At 48.5% G+C, this 22,262-nt stretch overlaps 1 protein-coding gene and 1 long non-coding RNA gene across 2 annotated transcripts in view; one reads left to right on the top strand and one right to left on the bottom strand.

Annotated features, from left to right (window-relative positions):
* DNAH9 (dynein axonemal heavy chain 9) overlaps window positions 1–22,262 on the bottom strand; it is a 333,822-nt gene that overhangs the window by 17,526 nt on the left and 294,034 nt on the right. Inside the window, exons 63-67 of the mRNA XM_042917480.1 lie at window positions 21,527–21,754; window positions 17,627–17,818; window positions 16,431–16,622; window positions 13,679–13,849; window positions 8,186–8,368 (exon numbers count right to left, since the gene is read on the bottom strand). Coding sequence (XP_042773414.1) covers window positions 8,186–8,368; window positions 13,679–13,849; window positions 16,431–16,622; window positions 17,627–17,818; window positions 21,527–21,754 — 966 coding nt within the window. The remainder of the gene's footprint in view (window positions 1–8,185; window positions 8,369–13,678; window positions 13,850–16,430; window positions 16,623–17,626; window positions 17,819–21,526; window positions 21,755–22,262) is intronic.
* On the top strand, window positions 6,611–7,763 carry LOC122207371. The gene is made up of 3 exons (XR_006196801.1): window positions 6,611–6,690; window positions 7,060–7,308; window positions 7,737–7,763. It is a non-coding gene; the product is annotated as an uncharacterized LOC122207371 (long non-coding RNA).

Below are 22,262 nucleotides of genomic sequence, written 5' to 3'. Positions count from 1 at the left end.
CTGTTTTGATTTCTACAGTTTTGTAATATAACTTGAAGTCTGGAATTGTGATACCCCCAGCTTTGTTTCCCATTTTCTTGTGGTTCCATACAAACTTTAGGATTGTTTGTTCTAGTTCTGTGAAAAATGCTGTTGTATTTTGATAGAGATTGCATTAAATCTGTAGATTGCTTTGGATAGGACGGACACATTAACAATGTTTGTTCTTCCAATCAGTGAGCGTGAAATGTCTTTTCATTTGTGTCATCTTCGATTTCTTCCATAAATGTTGTATAGTTTGTAGATGACCGGTCTTTCACCTCTTTGGCTAAGTTTATTCCTAGGTATCTTGTTATTTTTGATGCAGTTGTAAATGGGATTGTTTTCTCAATTTCTCTTTCTGTTGCTTCATTATTAGTGTACAGAAATGCAACAGATTTCTGTGCATTGGTTTTGTATCCTGCAACTTTACTGAAATCATTTATCAGTTCTAGTAATTTTTTGGTGAAGTCTTTAAGGTTTTCTTTCTTTCTTTTTTTTTTTTTTTTGGATTTTTGTTTTTCAAATGCTTGTTTATTTATTTTTGAGCGAGAGAGGTAGATAGCAAGCAAGGGAGGGGCAGAGAGAGGGAGACAAAATCCTAAGCAGGCTTGGCACAGAGCCTGATGCAGGGCTTGAACTCACCAACCGTGAGATCATGACCTGACCCAAAACCAAGAATCAGACGCTGAACTGTCTGAGCTACCCAAGCACCCCTGTTTTTTTTTTTTTAATCTTTAAGTAAGCTCCACACCCAACATGGGGCTTGAACTCATGATCTTGAGGTCAAGAGTTGCACGCTCTACCAACTGAGCCATCCAGGTGCCCCTTTAGTGTTTTCTATCTATAGTATCATATTATCTGCAAATATTGAAAATTTTACTGGGGCGCCTGGGTGGCTCAGTCAGTTAAGCGGCCGACTTCGGCTCAGGTCATGATCTCGCGGTCTGTGAGTTCAAGCCCCGCGTCAGGCTCTGTGCTGACAGCTCAGAGCCTGGAGCCTGTTTCAGATTCTGTGTCTCCCTCTCTCTGACCCTCCCCTGTTCATGCTTTGTCTCTGTCTCAAAAATAAATAAACGTTAAAAAAAAAAATAAAAAAAAAAATAAAATTTTACTTCTTCTTTATCAGTCTGGATGCCTTAAAATTTTTTTCTTGTCTGATTGCTGTGGCTAGGACTTTCAGTACTATATTCAATAAAAGTGGGAACAGTGACCATTTTTCTCTTGTTCCTGACTCTAGGGGGAAAGCTGTCAAATTCTCAGCATTGAGGATGATGTTAGCTATGATGTTTTCATACATGGCCTTTATTATGTTGAAGTAGGTTTCCTGTAACCCTACTTTGTGGAGGTTTTTTGTTTTTTGTTTTTTGTTTTTTCAGTCATGAATGGAGGTTGTACTTTATCAGGTGCTTTTTCTGCATCTATTGAAAGGATTATGTGGTTTTTATCCTTTCTCTTATTTATGTGAAGTGTCATGTTCATTGATTTGTGAATATTGAACCACTCCTGCATTTCAGGATTAAATTCCACTTGATTGCAGTGAATGATGTATTTAATATATTGTTGGATTGAGTTTTCTAATATTTTGTTAAGTTTTGCACATCTCTGTTCCTCAAAGATATTGGCTGATAGTTCTCTTTATGTGATGTCTTTATCTGGTTTTGGTATCAGGGGAATGCTGGCCTCATAGAGTGAATTTGGAAATCTTCCTCCCTCTTCTATTTTTTGAAATAGTTTGAGAAGAATAGATATTAACTCTTCTTTTAATGTTTGGTAGATTCACCTGTGAAGCCATCTGGTCCTGGGCTTTTGTTTTTCTGGGAGGTTTTTGATTGCTGATTCAATTTCATTGCTGATAATCGGTCTGTTTAAATTTTCTATTTCTTGCTGATTCAGTTTTGGGAGGTTATATGCTCTTAGGAATTTATCCATTACTTCTAGGTTGTCCAATTTTTTGGCATATAGTTTTTCATAATACTCTCTAATAATCCTTTTTATTTCTGAGCTGTCAGTTTTTATTTCTCCTTTTGCATTTTTGAAGTAGGCTACACACCCACCATGGAGCCCAACATAGGGCTTGAACTCACAACCCTGAGGTCAAGACCTGAGCTGAGATCAAGAGTCAGATGCTTAACTGACTGAGCCACCCAGGAGGCCCTCTCCTCTTTATGATCTCGTTTTCGTCCTCTAGCTTTCTCTCTCTTTTTTAAATGAGTCTGGCTAAAATGTTATCAATTTTGTTGATCTTTTCAAAGAACCAGCTCCTGGTTTCACTGAACTGTTCTATTGTTATTTTTTTAAAGTTTCTATTTTGTTTATTTCTGCTCTAATCTTTATTATTTCCTTGCTTCTATAGTTTGTTCTTCTTTTTCTAGCTCCTTTAGGTGGAAGGTTAGGTTGAGATTGTTCTTGCTTCTTCAGATAGGCCTGTATTGCTTTAAACTTCCCTCCTAGAACCACTTTTGCTGTGTCCCAAAGATTTTGGACTATTGTGTTTTCATTTGCATTTGTCTCCACGTATTTTTTTTTATTTCCTCATTGATTTATTGGTTGACCCATTCATTGTTTAGTAGCATGTCCTTTAACCTCCATGTATTTGTGCTCTTTCCACATTTTTTCTTATAGCTGATTTCTAGTTTCATAGCACCGTGGTTAGAAAAGATGCACGGTATGACTTCGATCCTTTTGCATTTGTTGAGACTTATTATGTGCACTTGAAAAAAATGTGAATTCTGCTACTTTAGGATGGAATGTTCTGAATATATCTGTTAAATCCATCTGGTCCAATGTGTCTTCCTTCTCCCTTCCCAATTTTTTTTTTAATATTTGATATAATAAAATTTATTTATATTTGAAGAGAGAGTGTGAGTGGGAGAGGAGCAGGGAGAGAGCAGACCCAGGATCCGAAGCAGGCTCCAGGCTCCAAGCTGTCAGCACAGAGCCTGATGTGGGGCTCGAACCCACAAACTTTGAGATCATGACCTGAGCCGAAGTCAGACGCTTAACCGACTAAGCCACCCAGGTACCCCCCTTCCCTTTGTGTTTGTGTGTGTGTGTCCCCTTCAAAGCCAGTATTTCCTTGTTGACTTTCTGTTTGGATGATCTTTCCATTGATTTAAGTGGGTTGTTAAAGGCCCCTACTATTGTATGACTATCGGTTACTTTTTTTAATGTGTTATTGTTTTATGTATTGGGGTGCCCTCATGTTGGGTGCACAGAAAGATTTACGATTGTTCCATCTTCTTGTTGAATCGTCCCCTGAATATCTAACGTCCTTCTTTGTCTCTTGTTACGGCCTGTTTCCAAGTCTATTTTGTCCAATGTAAGTATTGCTACCCTGGCTTTCTTTTCACATCCATTTGCAGGATAAATGCTTCTCCATCCCGTCACTTTGAATCTGCACACATCTTCAGATCTGAAATGAGTCTCCTGGAGGAAGCATACAGATGGGTCTTGTTTTCTTATCCGTTCCATCACCCTATGTCTTTTGATTGGAAGCTTTAGTCCATTTACATTCAAAGAATTATTGACAGGTATGTACATATTTATTGCCATTGTGTTACTTGCTTTATGGCTGTATTTGTAGTTCTTCTCTATTCCTTTCTTGTTCTCTCACTATAAATGGGCTTTCTTTAGAGACAGATTTGGATTCCTTTCCCTTTATTTTTTGCACATCTGCTGGGTTCTGACTTGCGGTTACCATTAGGTTTGTGTGTAACATCTTTTGCATATAACCGTCTATGGGAAGTTGATGGCTGCTTCCGTTTGAACCCCTTCTAAAGCACTAAATATCTACCCCTTTCTCCCCCATGTTTTAGGCATGTGGGGTCATGCTTTCCATCCTTTGATCTTGTGAATCCCTTGAACGATTTTTATCGCTAATTTTACTGCCTTTGTGCTTCCTCTGTTCCTACTCCTGTGCGTCGGTCCTCTGCGACAGGGAACTTGCCCCCGCCCCCGGGACTAAGGCCAGCCGGGTTGGAGGGGGACGATCCTCAAAGTGCCCGAGCTGGGGGGGATGTGGTCTTAGGAAGGTTTGCGCTAGTCTCCTGGGGAAGGGGACTCAGCGCAGGACTGAGGCAGTGGCATACCGCAGAAACAAGTTCCTTCGGTAGTAAATGTCCCTACACTGGTTCCTACAGGTGGCCTTGGGTTTATGCTGGAAGGCGGGGGAGGCAGCTCCTTTGTTCCTGGAGGAGTCTCCCTAGGATCTCTGTCCCTCCAGATATGCTCGGAGATGAGTAAATAACTCTCCCTCCCAGGCATTTTTCAAAATTCTGCTTTGATGTTGTATCTGCACAGGCTGTCTTTTGTCCTGTTTCTTTAAGGGACTCGGTTTCCTTTTGGCCTCTGGCTCTCCCAGAGCTGAGCCTGATGATTTTTCAAATTCTAGGTTTTTGAGTTCTGCCGGTTGTAAGAACTCATGTAAGTTGGCCCCTCCGGTTTTCAAAGCCAGATGTTGCGGGGGTTTGTCCCCGCTGTGAGTGCTCCCCAGTGTGACAATCTGTTTCTCCCCCTTCCCACCCTCTTTGATGTGGCCTCTTTACTTTCAGCTGGAGAGGTTGTTCTGCCAGTCTTCGGGCCATTTTCTGGGTTATTTACACACAGGTGAGTGTCACCTAGTTGTATCTGTGGGTGAGGCAAGCTTCCCAGCCTCTTTCCTAAATACGGTGTTTCATTTCTGCTTAACAGAACATCTCAATTTGGACCAGTCACATTTTAAGTGCTACCCTGTCATTGCTTGCTACTGTAGACAGTACAGATCTAGGAATTTAGCTTCTCATGTAATTTTTCTACCCAGGCAGAGGATTTCCTGGGCCCACTGCCATCCGTACATGGCTCTTTGAAAGCTATACCTAGCTGTTGCTGTAAAGAAAGAAACTGGCCTTTGGGAGTTTTGTACATCAGACTTTTGTGCGTTCGGTTAGTGGGAGTCGGTACCTTTGACCAATCAGCTTGGAGTACTCGCAGGACCTAATTCTTCGTTGTGTTATGGCTACAAGGCAGAGGTCTTTTTTCTCCCTCCAAGTTCATTTGTTTTGAGAGCGAGGAGCAGGGACAGAGGGAAAGAAAGAGAGAGAATCCCAAGCAGCATGGAGCTTGATGCTGGGCTCGAGCTCACGAACTGTGAGCCTCCCAGGCGCCCCAAGGAGCCAGATGTCTTACTGTGGTGACTCCCCAAGACAGTTCCTCTCTCTGGGAACGTGGCTGTGGCAAACTGACGTCCCGTAGGCGGCTCCCCTACCTTCCTCCACCTCTTCTGCGCTTTGAGCCCCTCCGCTCCTCGGGCTTAGCGTACTGTGCCTCTCAGTTCAGCTGATACTTTTTGGGTAGCCTTCCGGCTTCCCATCCAGCCAGTTGTGAACAAGTTTCTCTACCATAAATGCTATGAGTATTGACTTAATGATTTAAAACGTTACACCTCTCCTAACTTTGGGGCCCAGTCTGAGCCTGTCGGGTGTGCTGGGTAGCGTGAGTGGCCCTCTGTCCTCCTGAACCACTCCCAGGACTTTAAAGTGACTGTGTCCCAGAGAAGGGGACGGCAAGAAGGGGAACCTCAGAATCTCCTGCCAGGTGAGCCGGTCTACAGAGCCCGTCTTGCTGTCCCAGCAGCGTCCTGGTGGGAAGCCAGGAGCTGAGCAGATGCCCACTGTGTGGCGGGGCCCTCCCCTGCCCCTCCCTGGCCAGCCCCTCCCCTGGGCCATCAGGTCGCTCCCCTTTCTGAACTCTGTCGCCATCCCCTCGCCCCCTGATCTCACCACCTTCTTCTTCTACCTACTTGTCTTAACACTGTGCTTCACAGGCGGCTCATCCCAAGGATCACCTGGCTGCTGCTTGAAGATACAGGCGACCAGGCCAGTCTGGGGGCCTGTCCTAATGAGACTGGGTTTAGAGGACAGCGTTTTAGAGGGTCTGCTCTCGGGCGCCTGGGTGGCTCAGTCGGTTGAGTGTCGGACTCTTGACTTCGGCTCAGGTCGTGATCTCATGGTTCGTGGGTTCGAGCCCCGCACAGGGCTCTGCACTGACAGTGCAGAGCCTGCTTGGGATTCTCTCTCTCCCTCTGTCTCTCTGCCCTTCTCCCGTTCTCTCTCTCAAAATAAATAAACTTAAAAAAATAAAAAAAAGTGTTCTCCAGCTCACAGAGGGACCAGGAGGAAAAGGCCACAAATGCACAGCTGTCCTGACTGCTTGTGGGTCAGTGTTCTGTCACCGCCTTCTGAAAGTCACCATGCCCCACTTACTCGCCTGCGTGGACCCTCTGCTCCGGCCAAAGCAGGTAGCTCCTAGAGCAGGGCTAGGGTTCCTCTTTTGGAACCGGTGGAAGATTCTTCTCCTTGTCCCCACCGGTTTCTCCCCTGCCCCCTCCAGCCACTTCTCCTCTGGGGCCTTCCCTCCTCCCACGGCTCTCTGTGCATCTTGTGTTGGGATCTGCCTGTGTGCTCCTTGTGGAGAGGAAGGCCCCCCTTTCCGTCTCCCTGCACCCACCGGCATGGAGTGCTGAGACCTGTCCAGGGCGCTCATTGGTCAGCTGTGCTTGAACCAGACTGGGGAAGGCAAGCAGAAACGTCTTCACCCACCCCTTCCTCTGCCCGCAGGCGCACTCGGGGATTCACCCAACCCCAGTCACGGCTCTTGGAAGAAACACGACTGAATGAATTGGAAGATGGATGGGTAAGTGCACTGCACAAATTGCACAGATTTGATAAGCTAAGGCTACAGCAAAGCTCCTGGAGGTAATTACCAAGAGAGACCTGTGTACCACAGTCACGGGCCTGCGTAATGTGACAGGCAAAGGCCTTGCTCACATTCGAGACCATTCTATGAAACTCTGTGTTTCATTTGATCACAAGCTGGCACGTAATTTGGAAACGTGACCAAATACGGTCTTCGACACGCCTTTCTGTCCTTTCTCCTTGTTTCCCTCCATCTAAACCGGCAGGCAGGGGTGGGGAGAAGGAAATGAACAGATTAAAAAAAAAAAACCCACTAACGTAGATTTTGCAGGCTGTCTCATAGTTTCTATGTGACTCTTTGTGACAGGATGCACGGCTGTTGTAACCGTGTCTGTGTGACTCCAAGAGCCGCGCCCCAGGCCACGGGTCACACCGCGGACCTCCGGGCCCGGCCGAGCATTCGCTGCCAGCTTCTCTTCCGTCTGAAAGTGCCAGTGTAAACGGACCGCAGTCCCCTTCCTCAGCTCCTGAACGGCAGCCTGCCCTCCCATTCAGCTGTCATCGAGGTGCACGGTCCGTCGGGGTCCACGCCAGGCCCCTGAACAGTTCTCTGCTGGTACGTAAACTTGTTTGAGTCACTGGGGGCAGAAACAGCAGACTCTTTCGTTGCTCAAGAGGTAGGAAGAGCCTGTGCGATTACCTTGGATCTCTCGATCCAACCTTGACGTTGTCAAAGGTGAAAATTCTCCCCTTTCCCCCGATGGGGCCATAATAGTCATCAGCTGATACTCTGGGGGGACTTAGTACACGCCAGGGATGGTTCTAAACATTCTATGTGGATCAGCTTACTTAGTCCTTCCCCAAAGCCTTATGAAGCAGGACCATTACGCCTGTTCTACAGGCGAAGAAGCTGAGACACAGTGAGATGTAAGTCACTTCGCTAGGGCCACACGGCAAAGAAGCACAGGGGCTGGGAGGCGACCCCAGGACAGTCTAGTTCTAGAACCTGTTTTTTTTTTTTTTTACATTGATTTAGAGAGAGAGAGAGAGAGAATCCAAGCAGGGCCTGACGCGGGGCTCGAACTCACACACTGAGCTGAGGTCAGGAGTCGGACGCTCAGCCAACAGAGCTGCCCAGGCGCCCCCAGAACCTGTACTTCTATCCAGCGCTACTTTGACCCCCATGGAAGCAACTTATCCTACGTCAGTAGAAGGCACCGGGCTGGGGAGCCCTCGGAGTGTGGTCTCCTGGGGGGGCTCCAAGCCAGCCCGGCTCATTCCACCCTCGCAGCTTCATGCTTTCGGAGCCTTGCGTCTTGACCTCCCTGCAGCCCAGCCAGACCCTGGCGTCTGGAAGCCACACCTCCCCGGGCACTCAGATCGCTCTAGGACGGCTCTGCAGCGCCCCAGTCCGCGGGAGCCCCCTCTCCCCCGGGGGGTCCGGCCGTGTCCTCCGGCGGTGCCCCTTCCCACCAAGACCTCACCCACCGTACCTTTAAGCCGAGGTCCAGCTCCCTCAGCGAGCGCTGGATCTCTCCGGTGAGGATGTTCATCCGCTCACACTCCTGGAAGGCCACGACGATGTAGGGGCTGTGCTCCTCCACTCTGGCCATCAGCTCTGGCATGTTGAACTCGTCTGTCACTCGCTCCAGTATTTCTTCCAGGAGGACCTTGACCTGGCCCGTAACAGGAAACACAGGGTGAAGAAGGGGCTCCAACTCTCCAGGACTCCATTCCCCTGCGATACGGCGGTCAGGACGCCCGTCAGGACGCCCGTCAGCCACCCCCCGCCATACTCTCGCACTGTCTACTCCCTTCAGAGTTTCCATGAGGCCGCCCTGCATGTTTCTGTCCTTGGGTCCTGGAAGAAGCATCCCCATGCAACACGTGAACCTCCTCCCCAGCCCCACGCTTCCCTTGGCCACACAAGCCATCAGCTAATTAGACCACGGGAGCCAGGGTGTCTCTCCCGGAAAGTTGGAAATGAAGCGCTCAGATCCTGGGTTGTTTGGGGGCAAGCGCTTGGAGGCTGAGTCTGCCATTTTGAAGTAAATGAATAAGCCCAGGAGGTCTGTCAGCAGAGAAAGAAAAACGGAACAAGTACAGACATAATAGAACATGTGGCCAGCGGAGAGGGAGGGAGGGGGCCAGAGAGCCGGGCTCCTGGCACACTGTTCTGCCCATTGTCCCCCCCTCTTCTGTAACAGGTCCCCGTCTCCACCTGGGAAATCCCCTCCTCCCCACTGTTTTGGGGTACAGTCACAGAGCCCAATCCTCCCCTGATCTAAGTAGGCCAACCAGATTATCACTCCCAGGAGCACAAAAATTTGAATCTCTGGCCCAAGATTCAGGGGCAGAAAGTGGCTGGAACCAGTGACAGAAGTGCCCTGTAAGGACCCCAGAGCCACTGGGATATCTGTCCTTCCTTCGGTCAGTTCCTTTTGACAGAGTGGGCTATTTCTTGCCCATTTCAGCAAAATTAGTCTCTGTTGCTTACAAGCAAAGAGCCTCGGCTGAGTTAATACCGTTCCGTTACGCATTACCCACGCGAGTGCAAGCAAGCCATCTAGGTCTCCATCTTTTTATCTATAAAAATTTCCAAGAGCGTCTTTCTCCACCTCCCCCCCCCCCCCGCCTCCCCCCAACTCCCAGGGGCTGATGCAGAGATCAAATTGAGTGAACTGATGCATGTGGCAGCATCTGAAAGCTATACAGACCTACAGAAAGGGTTATTAATATTCACTCTGCCTTGTATTGTTAGCACACAATACATTCTCTAGGAAAAGAGCTGATGTCTGAAAAGGGAAAGTAAAACCTTATCTCCCTGTCACAAAGGGGTCTCTGGTGCTGTCACAGCAAAAATCAGAACGGAATTTTACCGGTACCTGAGAGCTGTTGCCAGGGGTAGAAGACAAATGGCTAAAATTATATCCTATTTCTATCGCCGGGGCTGAACTTGAAGAAACAGCCCTATATCGGACATCACGCACAAAGAGATGAAAAGATAGGCTGGAGGCGCTGTCCCCAAAATACACCGGACACAGAGAAAGAGACTTCTCCCGTGTCCTGATCCGTCCGAGCAGGATCTGGAGGCCAGGCCTGAGGACGAGCAGGATTGCTAGGGAAGGGAGCAGGTGCACAGACACGGAGAAGCCCGCGGGCCCCTCCATGGGAGGAGAGGGTTGCAAGGGATGGGGTCTGATTGTTTCCAAAGGGAACGTCTCTGCCTTTTTGTTGTCCTTTTTGAGCAATCTGTTTTCCATAAAAATCTAAGCATTACAGATATTCATTACAAACAAAACCCTCTCACAATTCTTCCCTCAAGGGGGGGGGGGATCACTGTTAACTGTTACTTTATGATTCCTGCAGATGTCCTTGATGCATATAACCATCCATCCATTATCCCCCCCCGCATCAGTTTTGTCTGTCTGTCCTGTCTTCACTCCTCGCTCCCTCCTTTCTTTCCATCTATCACCAAGGGAGTCCTGTCATACTTGCTTTTCGTCTTATAATAAATCATGCACACGCTATCTTGTTACTATATATGGACTTGCCTTATTTTTTGTAGCTGTATATATACTGTTACATATATAATAAATAGTATATAGTAGATATTATTTTGCTGTTTGGGATGGATATCTGGGCTGCTTATCATTTGTACGACTGCGGTCAATCCTGTAATAAACATACCATGAAATCTGTGTACTTTGGAGTCTTTCCACTGGTTGAATGCCTAGACACAGAATTCTGGGTAAAAAAAAATGTGAACATTTTAAATTTTAGCAGCTGTTGTTCTAGAAGGTAAGGGTCCACCAACAGAGAGAATGTCTGTTTTCTTGTGCCCTCACTGCTGCATACTGTCACTTTTAATTTTTTATTTATTTTACTAAATTTTTAGTGTTTTATTTATGTTTGAGAGAGAGAGAGAGAGAGAGAGAGAGACAGAGTACTAGCTGGGGAGGGGCAGAGAGAGAGGGAGACACAGAATCAGAAGCAGGCTCCAGGCTCCGAGCTGTCAGCACAGAGCCCGACGCGGGGCTCGAACTCACGGACCGCGAGATCATGACCTGAGCCGAAGTCGGACGCTCAACCGACTGAGCCACCCAGGCGCTCCTAATTAATTTTTAAACTATTTTCGTTTGAGAGAGAGCGAGTGTGCACAAGTGGGGACGGGGGGAGCAGGGGGAAAGAGAATCTTCAGCAGGCTCCGTGCTCAGTGCAGAGCCTGATGCAGGGTTTGATCCCACAACCCCGGGATCATGACCTGAGTCGAAATCAAGAGACTCTCAACCCACTGAGCCACCCCTTGATACATTGTCACTTTTAAAACTCTTTGCCATTAGGTGGAAAATGATATCTCACATACCTTCATTTAGTCGGGAGGGACATTGACAATCCTGTGCTATTTTTATCGGCCCTTCGAATAACTGTGTGAATTTCTTTTGTGTCCGTCTGTCCCCATCTTCTGTCCTTCTCTCGTCCTCCACATGTAAGAACTTTTCATGTATTAGTGAGATCTGCCCACTTACCAGTGTCTGTGCTGCAGAGAGGTTCTCCTAGCTGGTCTCTGACTTCATTCACGAGGTTTGTTTGCTTTGCGGATCTGGTTTTAAATTTTTTCCAGTCACCAAATGTGTCAATCTTTATAGATTCTGAGCTGCTTTTTTTAAAAGAAGGTTTGATAATGCCCTCCTCTTTGTAAGATCACAAAAGCATTCACCCAAGTTTTCTTTTAGTACTTTTTATGTTTTCATTGAAACATATTTAAATGCAGCCATCTGTGATATAAGGAGGGAGGAAACCTGCTTCGCTTTTCTCCAGATGACTAGTCAGTTGTTCGACACCAGCAAAATCCAGCAGTCAAGGGCAAATGGGGGAAACAGGAAAGGGTGTATGTCCAAGGGGGGCCGCTGGAGCCAGCGTGATGGGCTGGGTTGTGTCCCCCTAAAACTCATCTGTGGACATCCTCCCCTCCACAATGTGACTGTGTTTAGAGACAGGGCCTTTAAAGAGGTGACTGAGTTAAAATGAGACTATTGAGGGGCACTTGGGTGGCTTAGCTGGTTGAGCGTCCGTCTTCGGCTCAGGTCATGATTCCACGGTTGGTGGGTTTGAGCCCCACATTGGGCTCTGTGCTGACAGCTCAGAGCCTGGAGCCTGCTTTGGATTCTGTGTCTCCCTCTCTCTGCCTCTCTCCTGTTCATGCTCTGTCTCTCTCTCTCAAAAATAAACAAACATTAAAAAAAAAAAAAAGAAAAAGAAATACTCTTTGGGTGAACTAGAAAAGCAAACCACTGGGGCATCTGGGTGGCTCAGTTGGTGAAGCGTCCAACTTTGGCTCAGGTCATGATCTCACAGTTCGTGGGTTTAAGCCCTACATCGGGCTCTCTGTCGTCAGTGAGGAGTCTGCTTCGACTTCTGTCTCCCTCTCTCTCTGTCCCCGCCCTCTCAAAAATAAACATTAAAAAATTAAAGAGGGGAGTCTGGGTGGCTCAGTCGGTTCAGCATCCAACTTCGGCTCAGGTCACGATCTCACGGTTTGTGAGTTTGAGCCCCGCATCGGGCTCTGCACTGGTAAAGTGGAGCCTGCTTGGGATTCTCTCTCTCTCTCTCTCTGCCCCTTCCCAGCATGCACACACTCTTTCTCTCAAAAATAAATAAACTGAAAGAAGGAAGGAAGGAAGGAAGGAAGGAAGGGAGGAAGGAAAGAGAGAAAGGAAGGAAGGAAGGAAGGAAGGAAGGAAGGAAGGAAGGAAAGAAAGAGAAAGAAAGAAAGAAAGAAAGAAAGAAAGAGGAAGGAAGGAAGGAAAGAAAGAAAAAAGAAAGAAAAAAAAGAGGAAGGAAGGAAGGAAGAATGAAAGAAAGAAAGAAAAGAAAGAAAGAAAGAGGAAGGAAGGAAAGAAAGGAAAGAAGGAAAGAAAAAGGAAGGAAAGAAAGAAAGAAAGAAGAAGGAAGGAAAGAAAGACAAAGAGAAGAAAGAAAGAAAGAAAGGGAAAGAGAGGAAGGAAGGAAGGAAAGAAAGGGAAAGAGGAAGGAAGGAAAGAAAGAAAGAGAAAGAAAGAAAAAGAAAGAAAGAAGAAGAAGGGAGGAAGGAAGGAAGAAGGAAGGAAGGGAGGAAGGAAGGAAAGATGAAAGGAAGAAAAGAAAGAAAGAAAGAAAGAGGAAAGAAGGAAAGAAGGAAAGAAAAAGGAAGGAAAAAAGAAAGAAAGAAGAAGGAAGGAAAGAAAGACAAAGAGAAGAGAGAAAGAAAGAAAGAAAGGGAAAGAGGAAGGAAGGAAAGAAAGAAAGAAAGAAAGGGAAAGAGGAAGGAAGGAAGGAAGGAAGGAAAGAAAGAAAAAGAAAGAAGAAGAAGGAAGGAGGAAGGAAGGAAAGATGAAAGGAAGAAAGAAAGAAACAAGAAAAGAAGGAAGGAAGGAAGGAAGGAAGAATGAAAGAAAGAGAAAGAAAGAAAGAGAAAGAAAGAAGGAGGGAGGGAGGGAGGGAGGAAGAAAGAGGAAAGAAAGAAAGAAAGAAAGAAAGAAAGAAAGAAAGAAAGAAAGAAGAAAGAAAGAAGAAAGAAAGGAAGGAAAGAAGGAAGGAAGGAGGAAGGAAAAATGAAAGAAAGAAAGAAAGAAAGAAAGAAAGAAAGAAAGAAAGAAAAAGAAAGAAGAAGGAAGGATGAAAGAAAGAAAGAAAGAAAGAAAGAAAGAAAGAGAAAAAGAAAGAAGGAAGGAAGGAAGGAAGGAAGGAGGAAGGAAGGAAGGAGGAAGAATGAAAGCAAGCAAGCAAGCAAGCAAGCAAGCAAACCACGAAACGCAACGGCAGGGGCTTCCTGTGATTTAAACAGAGGACCAGCGTGGTGGGTCAAGGCCGCACCAGCCGTGTGCGAGGGGCGGCTGTGCACAGTGTGGTCTGCACGCGCCCTGCCAACGCGGCCAGCGGGAGGGGGCGTCTCGCGGTGCCATCCTCGGCTCCCCGGAAGGATCTCGAGTGGTCCGTCCACATACCTTTTCTTCCCGCGTGGCCCCTGCTCCCTCTCCGGCGTGGCCGTCCCGCGGCTGCAGCTCCAGGACCGTGCGAAAGAGCTTCTCCGAGGTCTGGGTCAGGAAGCCGATCTCGGCGTTGGGGTGCAGGCCGTAGAGGTAGGGCGACTCTGCCGGCAGCTCGGCATCAACGTACTGGAAGTCGAGGGCAAGCTCGCTCAAACACAGACCGAGACGTGTCTCCCGTCTGCCATCTCCCACTCCGGGTCGTCCTCTGAGGGACGGCGGTGGGTCACAGCAGGCGTGAGGCACCCGCGTCCCTCTGGCCCTCCAGGCGGACGCCGTTCACCAACACCTGCTGAGACGTGGACACGTTCTCCGCCTCCTGGTGCACATCCTTTCCGCCAGCCTCGCCTCCACACCATCTGGTTTTGTGCGCCAGGCCGCTTTTCCGGAAATTCCACGCCCACGGGGCCATGCTCCTTTTGCAGAAGCTTGGAGGACTTGATCCCTCTCCAGTCTGCCCTGCTCCTGCCGCTCCCGGGTCTACACCTGTCCCTCCACACACGGAGGGACTTCTCAGGGTCCTTAAGAAATACGGATCCCTTCCTGGTATGTCACTCAAGCTCTCCCAGGGTCCCGGCCCCCTTGCCCTTAAATTCCTTTTCTCCCCCCCCCCCCCATTTATCTAAATCAGAGATAACAAAGCTAAATGCAGATATGGGACCACAGATGCAAAAGAGAGCTTGTGGGACAAGGCGAGGTTCGCTGATAACCGGGGAATTGGGCCCCCGGCAAAAATTACTTGAATTAGAAACATTTTTTTAATCGTGCCATCCAGGCAATGCACCCCTACGGTTGGTTAGGCTGGGTCCCCAGCTTTGAAGGCTCCCTTTCCTCTCCGAATGTTCTGAGTGCCCTTTCTAGTTCTTTCCACCACACAGTGAGAAAGTGCCCCTCAAGGTTGGTTCCTAATTTGATTTTGATGATTTCTTGGTGTGAGCATCCTCGAGTCTAAGTGAAAGATTGCTCATCCCTCAAAGGCAAACTTGTGTATTTATTTTTGTATTTCTTCCGGCCCCCAGCACCCTCCTGAACTCTTGGTAGGTGCCCTGTAACCACCTATTAACTGGCGGATTAAAGAGAGATGTAAAGGGGCGCCTGGGTGGCTCAGTTGGTTGAGTGTCTGACATCAGCTCAGGTCATGATCTAGCGGTTCGTGAGTTCGAGCCCCACATTGGGCTCTGTGCTGATGGCTCAGAGCCTGGAGCCTGCTTTGGATTCTGTGTCTCCCTCTCTCTCTGACCCTCCCCCACTCACACATACTCTCTCTCTCAAAAAAAGATAAACATTAAAAAAACGACAGGTGTAAAAAAAATCCTCACTTGTTTTGAAGTGTGCAAACCACACCGTTTTTGCCCATTTCTGGCTCCAGCCTCTTGTTGGACTGCCCCGTGGACACTAGGGGGTGCTCTTGCACAAATTTCTTGGCTAAAGCCCTGAAGCCTTTTGGTAAAGTAGTTTAAAAATCATCTTCTTTTTTTAAAAATTTAAATTCAACTTAGTTAACATACAGCGTAGTCTTGGCTTCAGGAGTAGAACCCAGTGATTCATCTCTTACCTACGAAGCTCAGTGTTCACCCCGACAAGTACCCTCCCTAATCCCATCCCCCATTTAACCCATCTCCCCACCACCCCACATTCCTCTTATTTTCTTTAAATAGCCTTACCATTTTAAATTTCTTTTCATAGGTCCAAGGTTTTCTGCATTGAATGACTTTGACATCTTATCTTTTTAAATTTTATGAATTCAAAAAAAAATTTTTTTTTTAAGTTTGTCGTTAATGTCTTGATGACCGGTATTTCCTTTAAGTTTGGTATTCAAAGTTATTTTAGGCATGTTCAAAGTCAAGCGGCAAAAAAGATTTAAAAAAAAAATTATCTTCTAATCTATCTCCCGTGGCAGCCTAAATGGGCAAAGATGGGCACTTTAAAAATAGCTGTGGCCACAGTGAAATGAGAAGTCAGAAGAGCTCTCTGGGCATGTGTGTGTGCACCTGGGTGTGTGTGTCTGTGTTCACAGCAGCCCTCAGACAACAGGAGGGCTAAGTGATCTGCCCACAAGCTCCTGTCCCTCTGACGATATCTAGAATCACTAATATAAACTTTACCCAAAGTTGGCTAAATTCTGAACCTGGAATTTTCTTCCTAATGGCTTTGTCAATATCTTGGATGAAAGCAATCTAATGAAAGCCCCAGATGTTATTTGTAGAAAAAGATCAACAAATAGAATTATTGAACCAAGCATCAAGAATAGAAAGATCTCCAAAAGCTCAATTGTTATCACTAATTTGAGGCGAGGCACCCAACAGCTCTCAAACCGAACACGACAAACCTGGGGCTGAGAACCGAACTCCATATGAGCTCCGTTCTTTATTTTTGTATTCAAAAAAACATTTTTTCCCATGTTTGTTTATTTTTTTGAAGGATAGAGAGACAGAGCGTGAGCAGGGGTAGGGGGCAGACAGAGAGGGAGACACAGAATCCGAAGCAGGCTCTGGGCTCTGAGCTGTCAGCACGGAGCCCGACGGGGGGCTCGAACCCGCGAACCTCGAGATCATGACCTGAGCTGAAGTTGGATGCTCAACCGACTGAGCCACCCGGGGGCCCCTGAGCTCTGTTCTTTAGGCCATTCCTCCCTGGCCCTGTGTGTGCATCCTGGTCCTGCAGAACAGGATGGAAGGAAGGCCCAGGTCCCGTATGAGCAGAGCCTTACCTGATGGTAACCAGCGTAGTCCAGGTTGCCCGGGAGTGGGAACCCGGGTGCCAGGCACAGCTCTCCTTCTAGCATTTCCGGTCTGATGAATTCCTCCAGATAGGTCCTGCAGAGCCTCCGGTCCCAGTCGTCTGTGATGTGGCCTCCATACATGATCTCTCCAAAGAGGTAGCGCAGATCATCATAGGGGACCTGAGACACAGGGAAGAAAGACCTCCGCACAGACATCGGGGCTGCCCTGACGCGTGGACAGAGTATCAGCCGCAAGATGGGATGCCTCTCAAATTAGAAGCAACGCTTTCTTCACCTGCATACCCCTAGTGCCCCGAAGAGTCGGGCACGCCTGGGAGCTCACGAAATGCTTGAGAAGTTACAGCCAAGGGTGAGGAGAGGCAAGGTGCCAACCCCCTTGCCTATATGCCTCCCCTCTTCCACGGTCATTAACTGTGGCAATCAAGTCAGGCTTTACCTACAAGTCCTTTAAATAAGCAAATGTCAAATGGAATAAAGGAAGGACCAGGATACTTGTCGGTCTAATTTCCTGCCATTACTTAGCGTATTAATTTATGGTCTCCTTCCAAAGTTCAAAGTGAATGAAATAGAGCACGAAAGTCACGATATTGGAGTCAGGCGGGAAACCACTTGGGGAAAGCCATGTCTCAGTGCAGGAAATGAAGAGACGGTGCTATGGGGGCAAGGGCCGTGGAGCTGGGGGCAGAGGAGTAGCTTAGGGCTTCTGGGCCTGATTCATGTGCCCCACCAGGAAGGGGAGGTGGCCTTTGCTGATACTATGTTTGGCGTGCTAACTAGAAGAGGCTTCATGGTCTACACATTCCCTTAAATGGTGTTCTTGGCTGATTAAACTGGGAACTTGAATCAGGTGAGCATGGGGTCTCTTCTGCCAATCCACAGCACCCCACAATGCCGCAGGGGCACAGGGGTGGTCTGGTGGGCCCTGGGACAAAGAATCACACCAGGCGTGAGTCACCAGTTTGGTCTCCTGAGCTTTCCTGGCCCTGACATCCCGTGGTGCTCTTTTTGGCCTGCCGCTGGCCCCGGGCTGGTCCTTCCTCCCTCTACTTGGAGAGGGTCTAGATGGTCCCCAGCGTGTGCCCCCTTTACCCTGTGCCGATGCGACATCATCCTTCTGAGAGATGGCCCTCCCCGCCTCCCCCCGTGCTGGCCGGGAACTTTACCTTTGCGTTGGCCTCCAGGAAGTTGTACAGCACGTTCACAGAGATGGTGAGGTCCCCAGTGTTGAAGGGGTAAGGGCAGTTCCACCCCTGCGGCCCAAACTTTCGTCTCTCCGCCACCACCCCGTGAAAGTAACAAAGAGCAAAGAGGATGCTCTTAAACTCCGTCTCCCGGGAGCACATCTCCAGCGTGTCCTGAAAGGAAAGCGTAGCCTCCAGTGTTAGCAAAGACCTGCCGTTGTGCAGCACAGAGCAGGGTGTGGGTTATGGCGGCCGGAAGTCATGCTGGACGAGGTCACCGTACGTCCTGGTTAGGTTTTTGAGCCACAGTAGGAATGCAGGTCGCGCTGTGGGTCAGCGTGGGCTCAGGGTTTGAGGGGACCTTGCAGAGGGGCTGGGTTCTAGATTAGAATCTGAGTTAAGATTTAGGTTCAGGTGATGACAGGGTTTGCTTTATAGTTAATGTTGGCCCCCGTGGACATGCCAAGCACAGCTAACGGGAAACAGGGTAGTGGGTCCTGAGAGTTGTGTTGGTCTTAGGAGTATCACTTTGTGCTGGGGTGTGGGTGGGGACTCCTACAGCATCATCTCTGATTTCTCCCCTTCCTGCTATGCTTTTCTTTCCTTTTTATTTTATTTTTTTTAAGGTTTTATTTATTTAATGTCTGTACCCAACATGGGGCTTGAACTCATGACCCCGAGATCTCGAGTCGCAGGCTCTACCGACTGAGCCGGCCAGGTGCCCCGCTTGCCACGCCTTGCTTGCCCGTCGTGGGACTGTCGTAGGTGTAATCGCTGCTCGTGTGGCTGAGGTTGCTGCTGAGGGAGGGACGGGACACGAGAGAAACAGAGGAGTGCTGCGCCCTTCACCGTAAACCTGACAACATCAGAATAAAATAACCGTCCCCGATCAGCACGGCTAGCAGCGGTAAAAAGAGCTCCGTCCTGCAGTTTGTCCCTTAAATGGTTAAGACAGGGCTCTGAATTATAGGGGGTGTTCATGGGGGCCTTGGTTCCAGGGCACCCATAAAAGCAGAATGGAACAATTAAAACCCTTGCGAGCAATGGATATACCCATAAGTCTGTCTCTGTTTCTCAGAATGAGTCACCGAAGATCGCTCTCAATGGCCAAAGACCCAACGGTGGTGGGGACAGAATAGCCAGGGAAAGCCAGCACCCTTGGGACTTATTTCCCAGCGGCCTCATAACCAAGGCTGGACAGGGGTTTGGCAGGGAGAGAGAGCCAAGGACAAGGGTCCGTGGGTAGGGGATACTCTTGTATAATTAATCATTAGGAGACTCGGTATCTGAGGCAACTATGGCCCTTCTCCCCGGATCTGCCCAAGACCCTCAAGGCAAAATTGCTGAGAGTAGTCTGTGACTGTGCCCTTAGACGGAGCTTGCTAACTAACCGCATCCCAATGCCTTTTTCTTTTCAATTGTTAATTAAAAAAAAAAAATTCCTGGTGGAATCCACACCATAGAATCTGTCATCTGCACCATTTTGAAGCGAACATAGCTCTGTGGCATTGCGTATGTTCACCCTGTTGGGCCACCCAGTGTCTTTTCTGGGCAGAAGTGTTTTTGCTTGGAACGAGCTACTGCCTTCCGGGGAAAGAAGGCTATCGATTTCAAAGTCGAGAATGTAGATTTCCCCTATGTGGAATATAAGATGTAGAAAATTTAGAAGTTCTGACCTCTGGTACAGAGTACCTAGGGGATTAGTCAAGGCCTATTTAGGAAGAAAATGTATTATTTTATTTTATTTTATTTTATTATTTTATTTTATTTTTTACTTTATTTTATATTATTTTATTTTACTTTATTTTATTTTATTTTATCATTTTACTTTATTTTATTATTTTATTTTTCTTTAACATTTTACTTTATTTTAAAATTTAAAAAGAAAGGAATGAAAATGCCCCTGGAAAAGAGAGCACCCTACTTTCTGCTTCATGTTGCAACGGGCAGGTGTTTCTTTTTTTTAAAAAAAAATTTTTTTTTAACGTTTATTTATTTTTGAGACAGAGAGAGACAGAGCATGAACGGGGGAGGGGCAGAAAGAGAGGGAGACACAGAATCTGAAACAGGCTCCAGACTCTGAGCTGTCAGCACAGAGCCCGACGCGGGGCTTGAACTCACGGACCGCGAGATCATGACCTGAGCCGAAGTCGGACGCTTAACCGACTGAGCCACCCAGGCGCCCCCGGGCAGGTGTTTCTTAACGAAAACAGCCTGAATCTCCTGGCCGTGTTTCCCCATTCCCGGTTCTGGATTATGAGTGGGTCTGGGGGTGCGGATGGGAAGGGAGTGAAAAAGAGGGCTGGACAAGTTTTGCTTCTCCTTCTCTTTCCTCTCCAAGTGGAACTGGAGCTTCCTCTCCAAGTGGGAGCTTTCTTTCCTCTCCAAGTGGGACTGCTTGGTCCCCACACTACAAGGGGTATCATGCACTCAGTAAACAAACAAACAAACAAACAAAAAACCCTTCACGTTAGGGGCCCTGGGTGGCTCAGTCACTTGAGTGTCCGACTTCAGCTCAGGTCATGATCTCGCAGTTTGTGAGTTCGAGCCTCGTGTCGGGCTCTGTGCTGACGGTGCAGAGCCTCCTTGGACTCTCTCTCTCCCTGCCTCTTCTCACCCGACTCTCAAAATTAACAAATGAATAAACGAATAAAAATTTAAAAGAGAAAAATAAAGCCAAAACCCCTTCATGTTAGTCTAAGCGAAACCAGGCCCCAAAGGGCCCTTAGTCCTGGTGGGTCATGTTGGGTTAGTGACAACAGGTGTCCCGTGGGACGGCCCGTTTCAGGGTTCCTAGATGACCCATCGGGGACTTGTGTCGAGTTAGAGCAGGGGCTCTGCGAAGCCAGAGATACAAAGACGATCATCGGAGAGGACAGATCCTAGAACCCTCCCCTTGGACTCCACCGATGCCCAGCGTGGCAGATGGACTTTAAGGTGCCCCCAACCTCCCGGCCTTCACACCTTCGTGTGTTCCCCTCCCCAGGATGGCGCAAATCCCTGAGGAAGAAGCTACCAGACAGCCTGCCTTCCGGAGAAGATGCAAAAAGCCCGAGCTAGACTTTGCAAGTGGGACTTCACACATGGAGTTAGTTACCCACCACCCTATTGTTGGCTTTCAATACACGCCCCACAACGCGAGTCTTGGATTCCCAGTAATGGACCTTCCAGTACCTACATCTGAGCCCGATGCCCTGCTGTTCCCAGTTCCATTGTAGCACAGTGTCCCCAGCGTGGCCTGTACATTGGGATCTTCTGGAGGGCTTGTTAGAACACACATTCCTGGGCCCCACCCCAGAGTTTCTGATTCAGCAGGTCTAGGGTAGGACCTGAGAACTGGCATTTCTACCAAGTTCCCGGGCGCTTCTGCTGCCCTGGGGGCCACGCGTTAAGAGCCTAACATATGATTACGATCCCCACATCTGACACCCGGATTCTCCGGACCCTCGACATTCGAGATGCACGTAGATGTCAACTGTCACCACGTGAACACGAGTGTCAACCCCCTGCTTGAAGACAGCGTGCGACCGGTGTGTGACATCAGATTTCTAGCAACGTGGCCCCTCTCCACCTTGGGATATTTAGGTAGACGGAGGCTTGCAGAGAGCTCCCCCGTGCCTCTCGCCGAAGAAAGCCCACCCTAAGCTCAGCTCCCCCAGGCGTATCTGGGAACTGAGAATTGGGTTGCACTCGGTGGGCGCCGGGAGGAGGCCGGTCACAAAGGGAATACGTTTCGCCCACATGGCACTGCTCTGAGCCCAGTCACCCCCTCGCCACGCCCCCCCCCCCCCCGCCCCGACAGGTGCATGTTCTTCTAACCCAGTTGAATCAGCTCTTTGGGGGGGGGGGGCGCTCTTCTCCCCTCCCTCCCCGGGGCTGTACCTGAGTGAAATTGTCCAGGGCCTTGTGTAGGTTGGTGTGCATGCCTGTGGGAGGCTCGTTGGTGATCTTGATGGCGTTTTCCAGGATGCCCTGGGGGATGATGTGGCCCTCAGGGGAGGGTGCTGGCTCCGCACTGATGAAGACCCTGAACTCTGGGTGGCTGTTCTCACTGTGTTCCTCCAGCTTCTTCTCCAGGGTGCTCAGCCACTTGGCCACCAGGTGGATGTTCTAGTGGGAAGGAAAGATCCCAACCACCCCCCCCATGCAGGCATCTGCTTAGTTTTGTCAGCAGCAAACAGTTTCTGGAAGGCAGCTAGAGGAGGGACCTGGCCATCAAATACAGCTCACTGCAGCAGGAATCTTGGGGTTCCCAGCAATGAGACCTGCCAGTATCTTGCAGCTGAACCCTATCTCTTGATATCCCAAGTCTCCTTGGCACATTGTTGTCAAACCGGACTATGCATAGGAATCCGTCCCCCACCCCCATCTCCCCAGAGGGCTTCTTTTTTCTTTTTTCATTTTTTTTTTAATGTTTTATTTACTTTTGAGACAGGGAGAGACAGAGCATGAACAGGGGAGGGTCAGAGAGAGGGAGACACAGAATCTGAAACAGGCTCCAGGCTCTGAGCCGTCAGCACAGAGCCCGACGCGGGGCTCGAACTCACGGACCGCGAGATCGTGACCTGAGCTGAAGTCGGACACTCAACCGACTGAGCCACCCAGGCACCCCCCGGAG

This window comes from Panthera leo, chromosome E1, assembly GCF_018350215.1.
Source record: "Panthera leo isolate Ple1 chromosome E1, P.leo_Ple1_pat1.1, whole genome shotgun sequence".
In the NCBI taxonomy this organism is placed as follows: Eukaryota; Metazoa; Chordata; class Mammalia; order Carnivora; family Felidae; genus Panthera; species Panthera leo.
This window is presented reverse-complemented; position numbering and strand designations above follow the sequence as displayed.